The sequence below is a fragment of the Rhincodon typus genome, chromosome 10, assembly GCF_021869965.1.
Source record: "Rhincodon typus isolate 14 chromosome 10, sRhiTyp1.1, whole genome shotgun sequence".
NCBI lineage: Eukaryota > Metazoa > Chordata > Chondrichthyes > Orectolobiformes > Rhincodontidae > Rhincodon > Rhincodon typus.
This window is the reverse complement of record NC_063341.1, coordinates 60,375,085-60,398,264: the sequence shown is the minus strand read 5'-3', so window position 1 is coordinate 60,398,264 and position 23,180 is coordinate 60,375,085. Positions and strand designations below refer to the sequence as shown.

The window sequence follows — 23,180 nt, the reverse complement described above, 5'->3', positions numbered from 1 at the left end:
CTGGACCCACAACTATGGCCGTTGCACTTTATGGACTTTCATAGTAACATATTACTATCAGACTAAGGCAAAATATTGCTGGAAACCTGAAATAAAAAATGAAAAGATCAGGAAATACTCAAAGCAAGGAAGCATAAGTGGGAGAGAAACAGGTCAACTCAGCCAGAAACACAAACTCTCTTTCTCAATACAGACAGTACTCTTAGAATTTGATTTAAAGCACTCATATTTCAGCTTTGGTTAGCTTTTGCTTCCCAAAGTATTTGCAGTTCCAACCAACAGCATTACCTTGAAGTGCAATCTTTTTGAATTGAAATAAAACACACAACAGAATTATTATAACTCACAAGCCAAAGCAATAAACCACTTTGTTTAGAAATGTATCACAGTATCATTGTAATGTATCAATGTACCATTGTAATTTATTATTATGTGCAAATTAACATTCACTTAAGCTAGCCATTAATTACCTAATTGAAATAAAAAGATAACTCAAAAACAATATATTAAATCTGCAATTTAATGGAGAAAGATTAATTTTATAGAAATGCATGAAAATGAGACATTTGATAATTTAAGAACATAGTTTATTGAAGTAATTTAATAGTTTTCATTTTATTAACACCTCTTTTCATTCATACATTCACTCAAAAATATGTTTATAGACTACATTATAACAAAATGCTTTTTATTAAAAGTAGATAAAATAATCTAAAACCACAAAAGTAATCCACCTTTTAAAACACTAAAACCGCTATATACAGTTGATGAGTGCTGCCTGCTATTTCCACGAGATTACTGCCGTTCTAATCCATTAACTTGTTGCACTGTTAGTCTCTGTGTAGTTTACTTTTGTACTACTTCTGGAATTGACGGTAAAATGAGAATAATAAGGATCTTGCATTCTGTTGCTGATTATGAGGTATTTGAATTCTCTGAGGAATCTTTAATTCAATGCACAACAGGATGTTCGTCAGACAAGGGTAGATATAAACAGCTTCAAAATCATGATTGATAGAGGCAGCATCAACGTCACTATCAAACAAGACTAATTGCAACCAGTAATACTACCAAAAAGGTCAGGTTTCCACAGACGTAGAGTGTTAGTACCATAATTTTAAATCTGTGACCCTGTAATTGTAGAATGAAAAATAAATGTAAGTTGAGTTTATGTTTCTGCTGTATTTCTGTATTTACAATTTACATAAAAATAATTGATATCTTTAGGTACTTCTGATGTATTCAGCAAAATAAAGCCGTTAAAAAAAAACTAAAAGCATGTACCTGTGGATCAATCAATTCACTTGAATCCATTATTTGCATTTTATCCTCTTTTCTTTTCTGAGCTATAAAAGGTTGAAATCAAAGCTGTTATTTGGTGCAATTGAGAAATATTTTTAAAATAAAAGTATGAAGGGTAATACTAAATATGCAGTACTGGCACAGAAGATTTCATGTTCTTACTCAAAGTGAAATAACACAATTACACTACAGCTTTTACAGTTACCACAGAAACAAACTGTTGCTGGTAAATGGTAACATAATAAGAAAATGTTAATCCTCAGTTTTGCCCAGTGCAGTGTTTTCTCCTGCTGTGAATGGGTTATGAGAAATTAACACTTCATTATATTCTGTGCTCAAATTCTCATTATGTACATCTGATACATGAAGCTCTGTGTGAAGCTCTATGTCAGAATCACTGAAAATAAAATTTCCTTTGGGATGTGTCTGAAACCAAGCACTGTAGGAAAGTTACTGTAAGATTGTGGTAAGTGTTATATTTGTTGTTCAGTTTTGATCTAAGCAAGCTGAAAACCTTCCATTGATACAAAGCCATCACTATTAAGCAATTTGTCTGTCAATTGACATCCCCACAAATGGTAGTCAGTATGTTTTCAGACTGGAATATCCTACCTGGAATGTTTGGAAGGATTGATATTTTCAGCTTGGAATGGAAGCATTTGAGAAGCAACTTTATTCGGTATACAAGATAGTATATGGTGAAGTTACAACATATGAAAAAGAGAGAAAGCAGCAGGCTATAAACAGAGTGTAGTGATCCCACAACCAATCCATCAGAACAAAGCTCTACTACATCCAGTCATGAATGGTGGTAGACTATTAAGCAGTTCAAGATGGCAGCTCATCACCAGCTTCTCACGATAATCAAAGATGGGCAACAAATGCTGGTCTTTCCTTACTCCTCACAATCCATGGGAAAACAAGGGTCAAATAGTGACAGTAGAGTAAGGGGTCAATGTTCAAAGCAAAGGTGTGTATCTTTAGGACAGATGCCAGGAATTTCGTCATGCAGATAGTGATCAACACGTTTAGTTTTATCCATTTGTGATGAGCCTTTATTAGCCAATTGAAACTGCTCAAAATTTTTGCAATCATTCAATGGTTGTCAAAATTCCTCAAGCTGCTTTAAAAACTTAGGCATTTTGATTTGCAGATATCTCCTACTTTTTCATAGTAAATGAAGAAACAATAGAAAGGAGCTGTACAAATAGAAAGAATTACTGACCTTTACAAGCGATTATGTAATTATGTACCTCCAGAATCAGTTCAGTTGCAACATGCCAAACTATGAATCCAACCATGACTAATGTATCCCAGGGGTTATAGAGGTCCAAGGCTGGCAAATCCATTCCAAGAAAGATTGATGCAACTGTGCAAAGTTAAATTAATCAACTGAGTTAGTTTTTCTAATCAGCAATTTAAACTGACAAATCTTTTACTAATGCAAAGGATTGAAAAAGTGTACTTCTCACAGCTCCAATCATATTCTACAAACAAAATCACAGAGATGTTTTAGACAGGAAACTTGACAGCAGTGTTCAAAATGATGAAGAGTCTATACACAATAGAGTAATAGAAGTAATCCCTTCTTGGATGAAAGTTCAAGGACTGTAGAACGCAGGTTTAAAATAATTGTCAAAAGCACCAAAACAGACCTGAGAAAAACGTTTTTACAAAAATTAATCTTGCAGTGACCCAGCATAGACTTAATGAATCAATGGTCTCTCTCTCTATTCTGTAACCTTTCTATGATTCTACAACACATAAAATATGAGGTAATCTCATTTGGTCTAATCCCTGGTGCCAGAGCATTACTCTGCCACCTTATTGATACATCAGTAAAATATATCTGATGTTAAAGAAGAATGGTCATCACCGAAGAAATAATGTCTGTGCATTACTTCATTGTAATTATGTGATCTATAAGTGACAGAGTAGTGCTTTGTTATACCATGCCCTTTAAAATTAAGATATATTTTTGCCAAAGAAGTTCAAAATGCTTGTTCTTGAACATTTGCTTCCTTAAAGTTATAGCTGAGTACATCTCAATGTTTCTTTGTTTATCATTAATTCTTGAAGGGTTTAGATAAAGTAAACCATTTCCAACATTTCCAGTGAAAGGGTACAATCTAATCTGATTGACAAACAATGATTTAAAAGCAGCCTGGGGGCAACATTTTCACACAGAGGATGATGCGTGTATGGAATATGCTGCCAGAGGAAGTGGCAGAAACAGGTACAATTATAACATTCAAAATACATTTGGACAGGTGCATAATAGGAAAGGTTTAGAGGGATATGGGGCAAATGCAGGCAAATGCGACTGGTTCAGTTTAGAATAGCCGTTTGGCATGAACAAATTGGACTGAAGGGTCTGTTTCTGTGCTGTATGACTCTATGACTCGAAGTGACATAACCTTCTTTTCTATAGGCAACAGGAATCTAGATTTGGAATGCAGAACTTGATGTGGCATCAGTAGCCTTTGTAAAGTTGTAAAGGAGAAAAACATTGCAGCCATATGAGAAATTAGTGGAAGAGTGGAATAAACTAATTTGCTGCTCTGTGCAAATGTGGAGGCCCAAATGGCAGCCTCCTGTGCTGCACTATTCTATAATTTCCCCTACTTACACTTACCTGACTTAGAAATCAAAATATTGGGTGGGAAATTTGCTCTTGACAAAACCCCTCAAATATACTTGAAGGAGACATTAATTAACATGACCTCTAATGATCTGTTGAACTTTTTTTAATTATTGTGATCACTTTTAGAGAATGAAATAGAATTTTCATAGAGTTTTGCACCACCTTTGAATATTCTCTGATGGATGAATGCTCTTGACAAAACCCCTCAAATGTTCTTGAATGAGGCACTAATTAACATGACCTCTAATGATCTGTTGAACATTTTTTAATTATTGTGACCATTTTCATAGAATGAAATAGAATTTTCATAGAAGTTTGCACCACCTTTGAATATTCCCTGACGGAAGAATGCAGAAGGAAATTTACCAACTACCAAGCAGCAGGTTCTGTCATGCCCTGATAGAAAAATGCAATATCTATTCCATGCATCTTCTGTGAGGCAAGTTGAGTTGTTACAAATACTTAGTGAAACACATATTCACCTTCCATACTGAGTGTGCATTTTAACTTACTTATAGAAAGTAAATTCATCTAGAATATATTATTCCATTTTACAAATATATTTTCTTTACACAATTAGGTAAAAAAATTCTGTTAAATTCGACTCAACATACTTTTGTTTTTAGTAAATATATAAACTTACCTGCTATTGTTCTAGCAAAGGTGCCTGTTGCCCAATGTAACCAATTAAAAATATACCGTCTGCAGAAGGTTAAAAAATAAGTTAGAAATGTTAGGTTGTGGTTCACACCAAATTGTAAGGATGTGCTCTTTGGTTTGCCTTTAAGATATTTTTGGAATAGTTTTCTTTCTAATTCTCAAATATGGTAACAAATAGTTGTTTGCTGGTATAGAACTTGCGTATTGCTGAAAAAAGACAGATTTTATCAAAGCTTTAAGTCTTGCACCCATCAGGACAATTTGCAAGAAATACCAATGGAAAAGTTAAACAACTTTCAAACTGTAAGATAGGTCAGTGCTGATTGGTTAGTAAGTGGTATCTGAGGTGGTAGAGGTGTTATGTGTATAATGCACTAGTTAATGATGACTGACAGTTAAAGGTCAAGGTTGTTTGAATTTTTAACCAGGTTCCAATTCTGACCCTGATTGAGCAAGGAATTGCCCTGGGAAATGAAGCACTAAATAGCTATCACCTATCCTGTAGCATAAAAAGAGATGCACATATTCTTTCTATTTGCATTGAATGGGACCCTATGTATTAATATAGTTTTATCTCCCAGTACACACAAGTGTGCTATAGTGTGAGCCTGGCTTACAATCCTAATTTGGCTGTCAGTGTAATTCATTGCACATTCACGATTGAGTAATAAATGCTGTTCAGGACACTGTGTTGTGAGTATCTTCAACAACTCTTAAATATTCTAATACAAAATGGTGAGAAAATATGTTATCAAAAATGAATATTATTAGACCTACCTGGGTGCTTGTGGATTGGGTCTGAAGAAAGCCATAATTGGCTGAAGAATTACCAGTATAAGAATCATACAGCCAAAGTATGGATGGACACCTGCACACTAAGAGCACAAACATTAATGTATGATAAAACATCCTAGAAATATTACTCATTTCTACAGAACTCCCTTCAGAACTTAACTAGCGTAAGAAACAGAAAGTGGTGGAAAAACTCAGTAGATCAGGCCATAGTCATGGAGACAGAAACAGAGTTAAAATTTCAGGTTGATGACCGTTCTTTGGAACTGGGGTAAACTTGGATATGTAACAGGATTTGAGCAAGCAATGGGTGGAACAAAGACAAAGGAAGATTTATGGTAAGGTGGAAGACAGGAGAGATTAAATAACAGAAGAGTTACTCTTACAGCACCAAAGGGAATGTTGATGGAGCAATAAATTCAAAGAAACTATAGACATGCTGAGAGGTCTGTTGCTGACTGAAAACAAAACTAAAAGAAATCAAACTGTGCAAAGGAATTAAATATGAAAACAGAGTTTACAATCTGAAATGATTAACATAGAATACCTGATCATAAAATTAGGAACTGTTCCTCAAGCTTGTGTTGACTTTCATGGGAATACTGCAGCAGGCCAAGGACAGAGACCTTAGCATGAGTACAAGGTGGAGAATTAAAACAGGCAGGCCACTAGAAATTCATGGTCATTCTTATGGACTGAATAGAGAAATTCTGAAAAACTATCTCCTAATCCCTCATTACAGACCACACAACCAATGAAAACAACAAATACTATATTCTTAATTGAAAGAAACACATGCAAATTACTGCTTCACCTGGAAGAAGTGCTTGAGGGCTTGAACAACAAGAAAAGAGGAAGTGAAAAGACAGCTGATAAATCTCCTTTGCTTGCAGGGTAAGGTGCTGTGGGAATGGAATGGGATGTTGGGGTTGATTGAAGAGTGGAGACCAGGTTATTATGGACGTGAAAAGTGGGAAAGATGTGCTTAGTGACAGCATCCCATTGAAGGTGGTATAAATGAGTGATGCATTGAGCTGGTGGGATAGACGAGAGGAACCTATCATGTTCCTCAGAGGGAGGTGAAAGGCCAAAAGTGTCAGTCATCCAGATATGGTTAAAACACAGACATCTTTTAAGGGCTGTTGAAACAGCTGAGCTCCACGGAAAACACTGCTTGATTGACAGCTCTAGTTTTTTTTTCTGATCTCTGTGTGAATAAACACTGTCAATCAGCAAATGATAAAAGGGTTTCAAGTTCTCAAAGTTTCTGCTATTGGATGATTGATTAGTTTGTTCTTGTTTAGGAAACTGGTAAGTTATGAGTTTGTGACATTTTTAAAGCTTTTCTTTAAACAAATCCCACTGCCACAAAAGGACATAAAAACACATTGGTTCGATATAGAGTGTGTCATGTGTGATTGAGCATGAGGGTGCCATTTGCTGATATGGGGGCTATGAGAGGCCATGGGGAGATGAGAAGGTGGTGGCAAAGAATTACACAGATTATGCATAGGGAGCATGTGTAGGGTGAGGTCATGGGAAGGGAGAAGGCTAATAGGTTTTGACGTTTCCATTATAATTCGAAAAAGTCTGAAAGCACTGAAGTGGGCCTTTCAAACAGGCCACCTCAGCATCCCAGCAGTCCCCTTGTGGCTGCCTATGAACAAGTAGGGGCAGCACAGTGGCTCAGTGGGTAGCACAGCACCAGGGACCCAGGTTCGATTCCAGCCTCAGGCAACTGTCTGTGTGGAGTTTGCACATTCTCCCCATGTCTGCATGGATTTCCTCCAGGTGCTCCAATTTCCTCCCACAGTATAAACTTGCGCAGGTTAGGTGGATTGGCCATGCTGTAGTATCCAGGGATGTGCAGGCTAGGTGGATTAGCCATGGGAAATGCAGGGTTATGGGGAAAGGGTAGGAGGGTTTTGATGGAATGCTCTTCATAGGGTCAGTGTGGACCAATGGGCTGAATGGCCTGCTTCCACACTGTAGGATTCTATGGTAAGTATTATCTAGCTCATTCAATCGATATAGAATTAAATTTGCAAATTCTGCAAGCACTTAACAAAAAAAAACCTTAGGTTTTGTTTCTGCCTTTGAAATGTATTGATTACATTTAATAGAATGAGAGGAGAATGAGTGGGAAATTTTTCATGAATTAAGATTTTGTAATAAAGGCTCATAAACATCCCATGACTGAATTGGAAACAGTGCAATTTTATATTAACAGGTGTTCTTACAACGTTCAAAATAATGTCCAAAGGCCTTGAAATGGAGTCATGCACCCCTGTTTACAGGTGCTACACATCCTCCTGTTCACAAAATGGCAGATTGGAAACACAGGCACATTTGGGACTGAGTGTGCCACCTACCACATTGGACAAGAACAAAACAAGAGTTGTCCTTTACCATTCCCAAATCAGGCTTTAGGCCCCTTACATATACATTCTTGCCACATTAGTTCTCCCTAGGGCAGTTAAGGCTGCATGCACTTAACAAAGAATTAACACCAAAGATTGCTTGCAAAATAAAGCAAGTTACTTTACTATGCAGCACTATCCTAGACACTGTCACTGACAAGAAGTGACACGATTGATATTTTGCTGTTCTTTGAACAATAAACACTGGCAACTTTACAAATATATCACTGCAAGGAATCAATATTTCTCCAGAAGAGTAAAAAACACCATGAAAAAACAAGGTTGTGCTTATGCTGCAACACAAGGGGGTGCACCTCTTCACATGCAAAGATGCAGTGTCAGGCTGTGACTGTTTAAATCAAGAAGTGTTTTACAGTTCAGCTCTGTTTTCTGTCACTGAATTATGCATGTAAATAAAACAAGTTGGTAGTTTATCATGGTCTCTCATAACTAGTCAGAGAGCAAACAATTTAATGCCCATTCAAATGTTTTTGCAAGTAGTAACTGCAAGATGCCTAGGAATGACAAGTACATTTTTCTCCCCTCAACAACCAACTAGTGCTGTTAGCTGTGGAGTTTCACAATTGTTAACAAAAATGTGAATGAAATAATATTTCTTTTTAAAAATCATCACCCAAGTGGAGATTGAAATCGTGATCCAGAATCCTATTCCTAGGCTGTACAGCAACGCCCTGCACAAAACATTTTGAACTTGATGACTTGTTCAAACAGATCATATTTACTTATCAAAATATTGTTTAGATTCCAGACACAGCTAACCTGGCTTTTTTTTTTCCATTCTAAACTGACTTGGGTTAAAACTGCCACACGCACCGTTTTAGTAAGAGGATATGCACATGCTAAGAACATATGCATGATTCCTGACATTTTTCTGGTCAGTGGCCAGAATTATAGTCAAAAAGAAAAGTGCCTGGCTCTGAAAAAGAGCTTCAAATGGAAACTACAGAGGGAATCCTGAATCATTTAGTTGCGAAAGTGTGAACTAAATTAAAGATAACACTGTATGAAGAAACTATGTAATTTCATGATAAAAACTGAGAATTTCTTCCCTAAAATTCTCCGCCTCAACATCTCCCTCTCAACTGTTACAGCACTTCTTCTTCTATGACTAAACATTCCTGTTTCATATCATCATATATGGCTCGGTATCAGGCTTAGATTAATAGCACTCTCTTGTGAATGTCTTTGGACACTTTGGTATAGATAAGGTGCTGTATAATTGCAAGTTGTTGTTGTATAACAGGCAAAGCGCAGCATCCTCGTTATGGAAAAATATTCCAGATAAAGGCTGATTCAGGAAAGTCAATTACACTCATGGACTTGGCATCCCACTCTGTTTATATTTTAATCTAATCTGAATAAATCAAATTGATTCAGACAATGTGCTTACTTTGTTTATGTACTAAAAACATATTTTCCTATTTGTAAAGCTAACTTGCTTCGTTTCATCTTCAGCTCAATTCCAATTGATATGTTTGTAATATTTCTATCAAGAAAAGGGAATTATTTTCCATTTCTCACTACTAGAACCACCAACAAATGCCAACTTACATAGCTCCAGGCTCCCCTGTACAGAAAAGGAAGAATAAAGGCAAGACATGTTAGCAACACTGTGGTTGCCATAAGCACCCAATGCACCTAAAACAAGAACAATAAAAACAGAAGTCAAAAGTTGCAACAAGCAGTTTGCATTTTACTAACTGTGACTCAAAATTTAACTGTTTCAATACTTGTCTATTCCTCTGCGTATTCAGAACCAGTTCGAGTATCAGCAACCATATACAGTGATATGTCAACCTCTGAACAATCAAAACATGATAGCCTACTATAGTTAGAACATAGATTTTTGTTTCCAATGTACTGCTACTTTTAAAGTTAAACAAAACTGAACGTTGATTTATTATTAACACAACAAAGTGGCAAAACTTCCATTTTAGCTCATATCCGTGTACATGTTAGTGTTGAGAAACCCAAAGTCTACGGTCCAAGGAACTATTAAATTTGATGAATGTCTGATTGTGTGCATTGAAGAGCAGTGGTTAGGCAATGTCTACCCTGGGCTTTCGCAAACTAAAAATTGCAGGGGGAAGGAAATTTTGAAAGTTGCAACAAAGGCTGCTCAAGCTGTTCATCCATATCAAGGATCCTTCACTCTGCCATTTATACAATTTTAAATTGCAAAATGGTCATTCTAGGAAAGAATTATTCTACTACTTTATCTACAATCAAGAAACTGTTGATAGGAAGTGCAAATACGCACCTATAGCAGTTTGACTCAGCAGTCATTCACGCAATTTGAAGGGCTCTTGTGGAACAAGTTGCTATTAAAAAGGAAGAAATTTTGCCCATCTTAAAAAGTATTAAGGTAGATAAGTCCCCGGTCCTGATGGGATCTATCTCAGAATATTGAGGGAGGCAAGAGAACAAATTGCTGGAGCTTTGACAGACATCTTTGTATCCTTTTTGGCCACAGATGAGGTGCCAGAGTACTGGAGAATAGCCAGTGTTGGCCCATTGTTTAAGAAGGGTAGGAGGGATAATCCAGGAAATTACAGACCTGTGAGTCTCACGTCGGTGGTACGGAAATTATTGGAAAAGATTGCCAGGGACAAGATCTGTACGCATTTAGAAGCAAATGGACTTACTGGTGATTGACAGTAAAAAAGGCCTATGGCATGCTTGCCTTCATTGGAAGGGGCATTGCGTATGAGGATAGACAAGTTACCCCGCAGCTTTATAGAACTTTAGTTAGGCCACACTTGGAATATTGTATACAGTTCTGGTCACCACACTACCAAAAGGATGTACATGCTTTGGAGAGGGTACAGAAAAGGAAGGTTGTATAGACTGGGCTTGTTTTCACTAGAACGCTGCAGGTGGGGGGCAACCTAATGGAAGTTTATAAGATTGTGAATGGCATTGATAGAGTGGAACATATGAGGTTTTTTTTCCAGAGTGGAGGGTCAATTACTAGGAGACACAGGTTCAAGGTGCAAGGGGGGAAGTTTAAAAGAGATGCGCGAGGCAAGTTTTTCACACAAAGGGTGGTGAGTGCCTGAAATGCGTTGCCAGAGGAGGTGGTGGAAGCAGACACAATAGCAGCATTCAAGAAACACTTGGACGAATACGTAAATTAGAAGGGAACACAGGGATACGGATCCTGTAAGTGAAGACAGTTTAAGTGCGGAAGGGCAAAACGTGGCAGCACAGGCCTGGAGGTCCAAACAGCCTGTTCCCTTACTGTATTGTTTTTTGTTCTTTTTTTGTTCACAGTGGTAGTGTCCCTACCTGTGAGCCAGGAGGCCTGAGTTCAAGAAGCACCCTGTTCCAGAGGTGTGTAATAACATCTCTGAACAAGTTGATTTGAAAATAACTACAAGCAATTTGAATTTGCAGTGAATAATGCAGAACCGGGGCTTTCACAAAGTTTGCTATTGTACCATGAGTAGCACAGTGGTGACTGCTTGAAACTATGTTATGTCAAGCTGTCAGATGGCATTGGGAGTACCAGGGCAATTTATAGTTTGCTTTCTCTCCTTAACAACAGTTACTTTGCAAATTTATATAATAAAAACAAATTTCCAAACTAGTTTGTCTGTTTTGTGCATTATCATGCCTATGCCTACAGCATAGACACTTCTTGAGGGTTGGAACCAATACTGCTTACAAAAAAAGCACTGTATTATTCAGACTTTTCATTCAACATGCAATATGTCAAATGGAAGTTGTACTACAGTACAAGTTCACTTTTCAAAGCACTGTTAGGCATCCAGAAGTGAGAAAGTATAAATTAGTATCAGTATGTTTATGTCAAGAGATGGAGCAAATAAAAATGAATGGCTAAGTTCAGAGTTTTGAGAACCAGATCAGTTCTATCCATCTCTATCATTTTAAAACTATTTTTGTGAGTTGCTTTGACGTGGAGAGATAATGGGCTGAATCATGCTGGAAAAATATTAGCAGATTGACAGAACACATCATTACCAATATGTAAATTCACCATAAAGTTCAAGGTGAAGACATACACTGCAAATTATAAATCTTCAAAACCTGCTGGCTGATTACTGTTTACATAAACAGAATCTTGTCCTTAGCGTCCCTGTTACTTCGGAAGAATTTCCTGGATTTGCACATGAAACACAATGCAGGCAGTGAAGGCTGAAAGTGAACAGTGGAAGTACCTTCTTAACAATGCGATCTTTGTAATTGAATGCCAAACAATGTCAATACCCCAAAATGGAAAGCAATTCAACCATTCAAAATCATTCTTGCAGGTGTAAGTTGTTACGAGAGATTCTATGAATGTCAAATTATATTTTTGAATATCAAATTATATTTTTAAAACACGTTTTCTTTGTCTCTTTTTTCTCTCATTTTAATTTTTCTTTCCCTTTATTTATTGTTTTATACCTAATTTAACATGTAACCGTTCACCTTCTCCATTGTTTCTCTTGTTTCTTTCCAGAATATCCACAAGTTGCTACCATTGAATTTAAAACTGCATTAATCAAATATTATTGATAAAGCACTGAAATTTACCTGAAACCAAATCTTTTTGCCAAGCAATGTGCTGGATGGCCAGACAGGTTTAAAGAATCGAGCTACAATGACACCAATATTGGCTGCACTCACCCAAGCAATAAACATTAATGCTCCTAAGGATAAAAAAAAAAGAATTGCCATGACAAACTGGAATAAAGTATGAAGCTCTCCCTTGGATCAAACTAGCAAAGGCCCACAGTTTCTTGTATCCTTTCCTAGGCACCCTCACAAGGGAAATTGCTTGTTCAATTGCAGGATAATTCATAATTTAGTGACTGAATACTTGAACACACTGCATCTCAATGACTGTGGGTTGTTTAAGTCAATTTAAGACAAATACCACAATCAATGTAAAATGCAAAAGGGCAGGATCAGCATCCAGTAAAACAAGAAATTATCACACATTGAAATAGCAACACTGGGCCATCTGCACAGTGACTACCAAAAGCAGCAGGTTTTAGATAAAGCTCCATGACTCTACAACATATTAAAATGAAATAAGAGTAGGCTACTCAGCTCTTCGAGACTGCTCCAAGACGACAGATCAAAGATAGGGACTAGAGCTCTAGCTATTAAGAATAATAGTGGAGAAGATGAATTGTGAACAACCTGGATCATGGTGAAGTCCAGTGAAAACAGACTTGGTTGAAATATTTGTAAGCAACTGTTGTAAACAGTGTCTCTTTTGGCTGATATTACTCAACATCTCCTAAGATCCTCACCATGATGCCTGCTAATACCCAGCCTATTCACTTCACATCATGTGGCATTAGTATGTGACTGAGTACCCTGGACACTGCATAGACTGTAGAGCCTGATAATAGCTGCTCACCAAAACTAGCCACACACCACACCATCAATATCTTCCAGTGCATCTAAGTGGCAAGAAGCAAGTCAAATATAACTTAATTAATTATCACAACATCATTCTCTTTCAACTGACAAATGACATTAGGAGTTGAAGGCAATAATTAATAAATAAATACATAAATAATGTTACATGCCTTGTACAGGCCAATAACTTTTAAAAGAGGATTTTAGTTCTCAGTGACTGACTTATATCAATCGCATGCCAAAATAAGATTTTTGATATAGAAAACTAAAATCAATCTTGACTAAACATGAATCAGCAGGCAATTATGACTCTTAGCTACAAAAGGCATACTTCATCAGCATTTTAACATATTCAAAAATCCTCTGCCTCATTTATACATTGTACCAAGTTCTCAGCTGAATTGCAGTCTTTACAGGAACCAGCCCAAAATCACACTCAGCTCCTAACGATTCTGCCCATTTCATTAAGTCATAATGGCTAACGATCGTCCAAGGCCTTTTTCTGAGTCTTTTGTGAGAAATCCTGAACTGACCTCAGTAGCATGGCTCACTCAAGTGATTCCATCCTCTGACCAAATTTCAATGGTCTTCTCATTGACATCCTGTCTTATGGCTAATAATTAAAACAAAAACCTTTTCAGACCCCAATAACTGCTGTTTCTGGCTCTCACTCTCTCCCTCTGAATATGGATCATTTTTAGGTTGGCAGGATGTGACTAGTGGGGTACCATAGGGATCAAGTATTTGAACCTCACAAATTATATCAATGATTGGATGTGGGGGCTAAATGCATTATTTCCAAGTTTGCAGATGACGCAAAACTAAGCAGAAATGTAAGTTGAGAAGAGATTTGAAGAGGTTAAGTGAGTGAGCAAAAAATTGCCAGATGGAATACAATGTGGAGAAATGTGAGTTTATCCACTTTGATAGGAAAAACAAAAATACAGCGTATTTATTAACAGGTGAAAAGTTGAGAAATGTTGAACTTTAAAAGGACTTGGGTTTCCTTAATCATAAGTCACTGAAAGTTAATATCTAGGAATAGTAGATAATAAAGAAAGCAAAAAATATATTTGCCTTTATTACAAGAGGATTTGAGGAGCAAAGATATCTTACATAGAACATTAGTGAGACTACTTTTGGAGTATTGCGTGCAGTTTTGGTCTCCTTACCTAAGAAAAGATATACATACCATAGAGACATGAAGGTTCACCAAAATAATTCATGGATTGGAGGGATTGTCCTATGAGGGATGATGAAATAGTCTGGGTCTACATTTTTTGCAGTTTAGGAGAATGAGGGGTGATCTCATTCAAGCACTTCTCCAAAATGAAAAATGCTTTGCATAAGATTTATGGAGGATGTTTGGAATGACATTTTCTAATTTACACAGATCTGGAGAAGTTCATGGAAGTATTTGGAAAATATTAAGCTCTACATATAATAGAGTTACAGAATTTCTTTTGCAGAATTGAAGGCAATATTTGGGGTGTGGAAAAGTACATTACTGTTAAAATACCATTGGGCCAAAAATATTTTACTTTTAAGAAATTCTTTCTCCCACACATCACTATGGGAAACTTGATCGGTATGGACGAGCTGGACAGAAGGGTCTGTTTCTATGCTGTATGACTTTGACACTCTCACACTCAAAATGCTTATAGACACTGAGAGGGTACATGCAGGAAAGATCTGGCAGCTGTATGTGTGTGTGTTTGTGTGTGTCTGTGTGTGTTGGTGGTGGTGGGGAGGGGTGTTTTACTAAAGCCAGGGTATGCAACATCAGAATAAAAGCCAGGACATTTACAACTCAGAAGATGATGAGGAATTCCTTCAGAGGCTGGTGAACTTTTGGAACAATCTGTACCAGAAGGCTGTTGAGGCTCAGTTGTTGAGCTATGTTCAAAACAGAGATCAATACATTTCTACTTGCCACAAACGTCAAGAGACTGTGCAAGAATATGACGTTGAAGTAAAAGATCAGCTCTGGTATCACTGATTGGTGGACTGTGCTTAATGAACTGAATGGCCTACTCCTGTTCCTATGTTCTCTTCTCCTATTCCAGGATAGCTCACTTCCAGGAAAAAAAAAACAAAAAACAAATGAACTGTGGATGCCAGGAATCAGAAATAAAAACAGAATTTGCTAGAAAATCTCAGCAGGTCTGGCAGCATCTGTGGAGAGAAAGATCACTTCCTGAGTAGCCAGCGGTTTCAGGTGGGAAAAAAGACAAAGTTGCTGGAAAAGCTCAGCAGGTCCAGCAGCATCTGTGAGGAAAACAATGAGTTAAATTTTCGGGTCCAGTGACCCTTCCTCAGAAGGGTCTGAGGAAGGGTCACATGACCTGAAACAATAACTCTGAATTTTTTCTTCACAGATGCTGCCAGACTTGCTGAGCTTTTCCAGCAACTTTGTTTTTGTTCCTGATTTACAGAATCCTCAGTTCTTTCGGTTTCAGGTGGGATCAGCTTTCAAGTTCTCTGAAAATGACCTGGTGCAGGTAGAGCCCATCCTACAAGATTCATCTGGGGCCCAAAGTGAGGCCCAGGACCACAACAGCTACCTGACTCAAGGGAGCTGAGGTAATCAGCACCTCGAGCCTTGAAGAACATAATTCCAGTGTTGTAAATGCATCAGTGTAAATCCTACGGTGAGGTGAATGAAATGTTTTTATTCTTCAACCTGTTTATTCCTCTCAGTAGCAAAGGTCTCACACCATCCAAACACTCCCAATGTCCCTAACCTGACAAAAGTGGTCACCTTCGAATGAGGACCCACTTGGGTTTTTAAAGGTTCAAAAATGTACACCTGCACATGAAAATTGTATACAATAAGAAATATAATTTTCTTTTATTCCTAACAATCAGTACCCCAATCTCAGAAGAGGTATATGTACATAAAAAGGCCACACAAAAAATGGTAGAGTGACATAGAGGCACAGGAAAATTGTATTTCATGCAAAAGAAAAGCGAAGTTCAGAGTTTCACAACTCAATTTTCACTTAAAATGAGAGACAAAAATCCAGCTTACGGTTTTTACATTTCCATTGATCATTTTAGTGCAAGTCACTTACCATGAGCTTTAATATATAAGGGAGATCTAGAGCCTGTAAGTTCATGAGGTGATCCATCAAAGTCAACCTTGCTATGTGTGATCAGTGGTTGCTGGTGATGTTTATGAATTCTTCCTTTATTAAAACAAAACTACCAATAGTTATATCAACAGCAGTAAGCTAATTATAGAAATGATTTCTCATTGATCAGTCAGTAAATACCTTGTGTAGATTTAAGTCCTGCAATAGCTGACCTGCATAGCTATTTCTCATTTCTGAGAGACAGCATAGCAAATTCTGGCAGAATCCTAAATTCTGAAGGATATTACCACGAGCTATCACTCTTTTCCACAATATATCCTTTCCTTACCCAGTTCACACCTTCTCAAGGGCAAGCAGGACTGGGTAATAAATACTTCCTTAGCCATTGACACAAATATCCTATGAATTGTTAGGAACAATTAATTTCTTTGAGTTTAATTTATATTTTGTATTTTTTTTTCTGTGTTATGAAGAGGAGTCAAAGTTTAAGTTTCACTTTTTAAGTTGTTCTTATTGGTTTGGGTGCCAAGAAATCTGGAGGCCTGTTTGTTTGCATGCATTTTAATGATATTTTACAACCCTTGAAGATGGCAAGTGGTAGTTTAGCTCTCATTTGTTAAAAAAAATCTGTGCTACTGCCTAGTAACAGGGTTCAAGGGACTCACAGCAAGACAGAAAAATCTAAATGTGTGTATGTGCATGTATATCCTAGAGTGCAAAGATAATGGCTGTTAAACTCTCGAACAAGAATCCTGCAAGCTTATTGAAAATTGAGTTTAGGGAAATTGTGTGTTTGCTTTGAAGTTAAAATGACAATGAGTTTAGCTAGGAGTTTATTTTAACCATCCCAGGGAGAGACACCAGCTGCAGAAGAAAAGGATCTATTGAATACACAGAAAATCATTGGAAGGAAACAAGGCGCAGCTGTACCAGACTGAGCAAAAAGTCTTGGTGTGGAGATAATGATGAATCTTTGCTGGAGTATTATTGGGTTTTTTTAAATTCATTCAGTGGATGGGGCTTTGCTGGTTGGACAAGCATTACTTGCTCATCCCGAACTGACCTTGATAAGGTGGTGGTAAACTGTTTCCTTGAACCATTGCAGTCAATTTGATATTGGTACACCCACAATATTTTTAAAGAGGGAGTTCCAGAACCTTGATGGGTTAGACGGGATAGTGCAAGTTTGAATTCTTTTCTGGTATTTGTACTGAAATTCTGACAATTTTTTGTCTACTACAATATAGCTCAGGCTCTTCAGTTTTATAAATGTTTTATTTTTTGCGGTGAAAGAATCTTGAAAGACCCTTGTGTATGTGTTCAGTAAGAGACCTCAGTGGTTAATAAATATATAAAATCAGAGTCTCTCAAGCACGTTTCACTCTGAGATCAGACTTGTATCATATTAAAATCAGCTGGAATCAAAACAAATGATTATTTTAAAGATTTCTCTTTTTGGTAGTGAATCCCCATCAAGAATAAAAATCTTGGCTGGTTTTTAGCCTAGGATGGGTTAGCCAATTCCAATATCTCCGGAGGTGATCTCATTCAAACATATAAAATTCTTACAAGCTATGATGAGATTCTCCTGGCTGGTGTCCCAGAACTAGAACAAATAGTCACAGAATAAAGGAGCGAGGCATTTAATATTGAGATAAAGAGGAACTACTTCAAAAGCTGGTGAGTTTTGGAATGTTCCATCCCAAAGAACTATGAAAGCTCAATCATTAAGAGTTTTCAAGACAGAAATCAATAGATTTCAGGTTACCAAAGGAATATGAGATAATGAGGAAAAAGTGTCATAGAGGTAGATGATCAACCGTTATCTGTTTGCATGACAGAGCAGGCTTAACAGGTTAAACGTTCTCCTCTTATTTCCTATATCCTATATACTTCTTCCTTGACAGAGATCAGCAAATTCAGCTTAGATACAAACCAATCCCACCACGTTTTTATATTCTTATTTTAACAGGTGAACCAAAGAGCCAGATGTATGCCAATGCACACAAATGTGTGATTTCAAAGGCCTTTTAAGATGGCGCATAGGTTAAACTGAGCTGGATCACAGCAGAGTGATGTCTCCATCTGTCTTTCCTCCCATCCTCATTTCTGAGGGTTTGGCCGTTGCATTAGGCAGCGCATATAAGAAAAGTACTTTAGTGGTTCCATCATTGTTTAGCTGACCAGGATCTTCTCCCACTGTTACCATCTGTGATCAGGCACATTAGAGAGAATTAAAGGCAGACAATTGACCTGTTTGGCTATTTTACAAATGCACCTTCCGTGGCCAACAAGTTCTACCATGGGAGTTGAACCCAGACCCTCTGCTCCAGAAGTAGGTTGATACCACTGCACTACTGGACCTCTGTAGCAGTTAAAAAAACAGCTCTATTCCATCAGTGCCTTTAGGAGTAGAGAAAAGAGCTGATGGATATTTTTGGGAACTGCAAGGGGTGAGGGGCTGAAGGATTTTGGTTGCAGGAGGTGTGATGGAAGCTTCTGTAAATTGGGGCAGTTGGAAGAGAGATGGTAGGTGTTTTATGAACTGGGGTTTAGAGATGAATTATATGTACTTTAGAAATTGAATGAGTGGAAGAGTACCTCTGGAGGGAGTGAAGTGTCACCGTGCTGACGGAAAGTAATGGTGCGACTTGCTTTAGGGGTTATACGTTTAGATTTTCAGTTGAGAATGGATAAACCACTAAGTAGCTTCATTTTTTTTCTATAGTTTTTCTGCATTTAATACCTCTTTGTGGTGAATTTTAAGTGATTCATTGCTCGAGTCATACAACTTGGGAGGCACCTCACATGATTGGGCTTTAGTGTGCAGAGAAATTAGAATCCTGACCTGATTTCCTATCTAACTTGGCGATGCATATTGTGAAGATCACCGTGAAGTGAGGCACAAACGTGCACGAGAAGCTCACAGTGTAGTGCGATGTCACTACCAGAGTCAGAGAAGCACGCTACCTATATGTCGCATATTTGTCTGTTAAACATAAGTGTGTCATATTGCTGCAACCTGCATGTTGCATGGAAATTTATGGAAAAAGTCAAGGTGGGCTCAACAGAGGTTATTCTAGAACGAGTAACAGGGAAGACATTATTAAAGAGTCAGGAAACTAACTTCAAGCATAGCAGATAAGGGAACATCTATGAAAAGTGGGGACAGTCAATACAGGACTGAGGACGTTGTATTTAAAAGCAAACGGTATATGAAAGAAGGTAAATGAGCTTGTAGTGCAGATTGAAAATTAGCAGGTATGATGTTGTAGGCATCACAGAGATGTGGCTGCAAGGGGATCAGGGCTTGGAACTAAATATCCAAGATACACATCCTATTGAAAGGACAGGCAGATGGGCAGTGAGAGCAGGCTTGCCTTATTAATAAGAAACAAAAATTAAATCAATAGCAAGAAGTGACGGAGGGCATAGGTTTAAGGTGAGAGGGGAAAGATTTATAAAGGACCTGAGGGGTAACATTTTCACACAGGGGGTGGAGCCTGTATGGAACGAGTTGCCCAAGGAAGTAGTGGTGGTGGGTACAATTACAACATTTAAAAGGCATTTAGATGGGTATATGACTAGGAAGAGTTTAGAGGGATGTGGGCCAAATGCTCGTAAATGGGCCTAAACAGGGGGGATGTCTGGTCAGCGTGGACAAGTTGGAACGAAGGGTCTGTTTCTCTGCTGTATAATTCTACGAGTCTATGACTCAATGATATAGAATAGGAAGCCATAGAATCTGTGTGGGTAGAGTTGAGGAACCACAAAGCAAAAACAACCCTGATGGGAGTTGTGTACTGGCCTCCGAGCAGTAGGATGTGGGGATGAAAATAAATCAGGAGATGGAAAAGGCATGTAAGAAAGGCAGTATTACAGTAATCATGGGGGACTTCAATATGCAGGTGGATTGGGTAAATCAGGTTGTTAGCAGATCTCAAGTAAAGAAATTTGTGGAGTATCTACAAGGTGTTATTTTTACAGCAGCCTGTGGTACAGCTCATGAGGGAACAGACAATTCCAGATTTGGTGATGTTTAAAGAGGCAGACTTGATTAGGGAGCTTAAGGTGAAGGAACCCCTTGGGGCAGTGACCATAATATGGTAGAATACATCCAGTAGTTTGAGAGGGAGAAGATTGAATCAGATGTAACGGCATTACAATTGAATAAAGACATGAGAGAAGAGCTGACGAGAGTTTATTGGAGGGGGAGTCTAGCAAAGAAGACAGTGGAGCAGCAATGGCAGTTGTTTCTGGAAATAATTCAGGAGGCACAGCAAAATTTTATCTCAAGGAAGAAGAAACGTATTAAGGGGAGGATTAGGCAACTATGGCTGACAAGAGATGTCAGGGACAGCATAAAAGCCCAAAGAGAAAGCATACAATATACTGAAGATTCGTGGGAAGCTAGAGGATTATGAAACTTCTAAAAACCAGCACAGGATCACTAAAAATGCAATAAGGGGAAAGAAGATGAAGTATGAGAATAAGCTAGATAGTAATATAAAAGAATATTGCAAGAGTTTTTTTTTACATAAAAGGTAAGTGGGAAGCAAGACTGGACATTGGACCACTAGAAAATGAGGCTGGAGAAGTAGTAATGGGGAACAAAGAAATGGCAGAGGAACTGAATAGGTACCTGTGTCAGTTTTCACAGTGGAAGACACCAGCAGCATACCAAAATTTCAAGACAGTCAAAGAACAGAGGTAAGTGTATTGGCCATCGCCAAGGAGAATGTGCGGGTTACACTGAAAGGTCTGAAGGCATTAAATCACCTGGCCCAGATAGACTACACACAAGAGTTCTGAAGGAGATAGTTGAGGAGATTGAGGAGGCATTGGTGGTGAGCCTTCAGGAATCACTGGTGTTAGGGAGGGTCCCAGAGGGTTAGAAAATGCTGAACATAGTACCCCTGTTTAAGTAGGGATGGAGGCAGAACACAGGAGACTATAGGCTGTAACATGATCTCGATTGCTGGTAAGATTTTTTATTAAGGATGGGATTGTGAAATACTTGGAAATGCATTGTTAAACAGGACTGGGTCAACACACAGTTTCATCAAAGGGAGGTCATGCCTGACAAGTCTATTATAATTCTTTGAGGAGTTAGCAAGTAATTGAGATGAAGCAGAGGCAGTGAACGTGATCTACTTGGATTTCCAGAAGGGTTTTGACAAGGTGCTGCACCATATGCTATAAATAAGACAACAGCCCATATTGTTATGTGCAAGGTACTGGCATGAATGGAAGATTGGCTGGCTGGAAGAAAGCAGAGGGTAGGGAAAAAGGGGTCGTTTCAGTATGGCAGCTGGTTACTTGTGGAATTCTGCAGGGGTCCATGGTAGGGCCACAACTGTTCACATTTTCATTAATGATCTGGATAAAGGAACTGAAGGCATTGTTGTTAAGATTGCAAATGACACAAAGATAGGTGGAGGGACATGCAGTGTTGAGGAGGCAGTGGAGCTACAGAAGGACTTGGACAGGTCAGTAGAGCAGGCAAAAAAGTGGCAGATAGAATACAACGTGGGAAAGTGTACGGTTATGCATTCAGGGTAGGATGAATAGAGGCATAGACTATTTTCTAAATGGGGAAAGGCTTCAGAAATCTGAAGCACAAAGGGACTTGGAAGTCCTCATTCAGGATTCTCTTAAGGTTAACATGCAGGTTCAGTTAGCAGTTAGGAAGGCAAATGCAATGTTTGCATTAATTTGAGTGGGTTAGAATATAAGAGCAGAGAGGTACTACTACGGCTGTATAACGCTCTGGTCAGACAGCATTTGGAATATGATGAGCAGTTTTGGGCCCCATATCTAAGAAAGGATGTTTTGGTATTGAATGGTGTTCAGAATAGGGTTACAAGAATGATCCTGGGACGAAGGGTTTGTCATATGAGGAGTGGATGAGGACTCTGGGTCCATACTTGATGGAGTTTAGAAGGATGATGGGGCGAGGGGGGTGGGTTTGACTGAAACTTACAGAATACTGACAGGCCTGGATACAGTGGACATGAAGAAGATGTTTCCACTAGTAGGAGAGATGAGGACCTGAGGGCACAGCCTCAGGGTGAAGGAGCAACCCTTTGGAACTAAGATGAAAAGGAATTTCTACAGCCAGAGGGTAGCGAATTTGTGGAACTCTTTGCCACAGAGGGCTGTGGAGGCCAAGTCACTGAGAACATTTAAAACAGAGCTTGATAGATTTTTGATTGGGAAGGAGATCAAGGGTTACAGGTAGAAGGCAAGAGAATGGGGTTGAGAAATATACCAGCCATGATCGAATGGCAGAACAGACTCAATAGGCTGAATGGCCTAATTCTGCTCCTGATCTTATGGTCTTATAGTCACTGTGCATGAAACATGGTGATATCAGCAACAGAGATAGTAGGAACTGCAGATGCTGGAGAATCCGAGACAACAAGGTGCAGGGCTGGATGAACACAGCAGGCCAAGCAGCATCATAGGAGCAGAGAGGCTGACGTTTCGGGCCTAGACCCTTCATCAGAAAAGGGGGAGGGGAAGGGGGTTTTGAAATAAATAGGGAGAGAGTGGGAGGCGGATAGAAGAGGGATAGAGGAGAGGATAGGTGGAGAGGAAACAAACAGGTCGAAGAGGCGGGGATGGAGCCAGGAAAGGTGAGTGTAGGTAGGGAGTTAGGAAGGGGATAGGTCAGTCCAGGGAGGACGGACAGGTCAAGGGGGCGGGATGAGGTTGGTCGGTAGGAGATGGAGGTGCGGCTTGAGGTGGGAGGAGGGGATAGGTGGGAGGAAGAACAGGTTAGGGAGGCAGGGACGAGCTGGACTGGTTTTGGGATGCGGTAGGGGGAGGGGAGATTTTGAAACTTGTGAAATCCACATTGATACCATT

At 38.6% G+C, this 23,180-nt stretch overlaps 1 protein-coding gene across 4 annotated transcripts in view; it reads right to left on the bottom strand.

Moving 5' to 3' along the window:
• Positions 1-570: 570 nt before the first annotated feature.
• frrs1b (ferric-chelate reductase 1b) overlaps positions 571-23,180 on the bottom strand; it is a 49,239-nt gene continuing 26,629 nt past the window's right edge. For all 4 annotated transcript variants that reach the window (XM_048602064.1, XM_020518282.2, XM_048602065.1 and 1 more), the window contains exons 9-16: positions 16,290-16,403; positions 12,379-12,494; positions 9,391-9,477; positions 5,384-5,481; positions 4,590-4,648; positions 2,528-2,671; positions 1,285-1,346; positions 571-1,131 (exon numbers count right to left, since the gene is read on the bottom strand). In XM_048602064.1, coding sequence (XP_048458021.1) covers positions 1,039-1,131; positions 1,285-1,346; positions 2,528-2,671; positions 4,590-4,648; positions 5,384-5,481; positions 9,391-9,477; positions 12,379-12,494; positions 16,290-16,403 — 773 coding nt within the window. In that variant the 3' untranslated portion in view covers positions 571-1,038. The remainder of the gene's footprint in view (positions 1,132-1,284; positions 1,347-2,527; positions 2,672-4,589; positions 4,649-5,383; positions 5,482-9,390; positions 9,478-12,378; positions 12,495-16,289; positions 16,404-23,180) is intronic.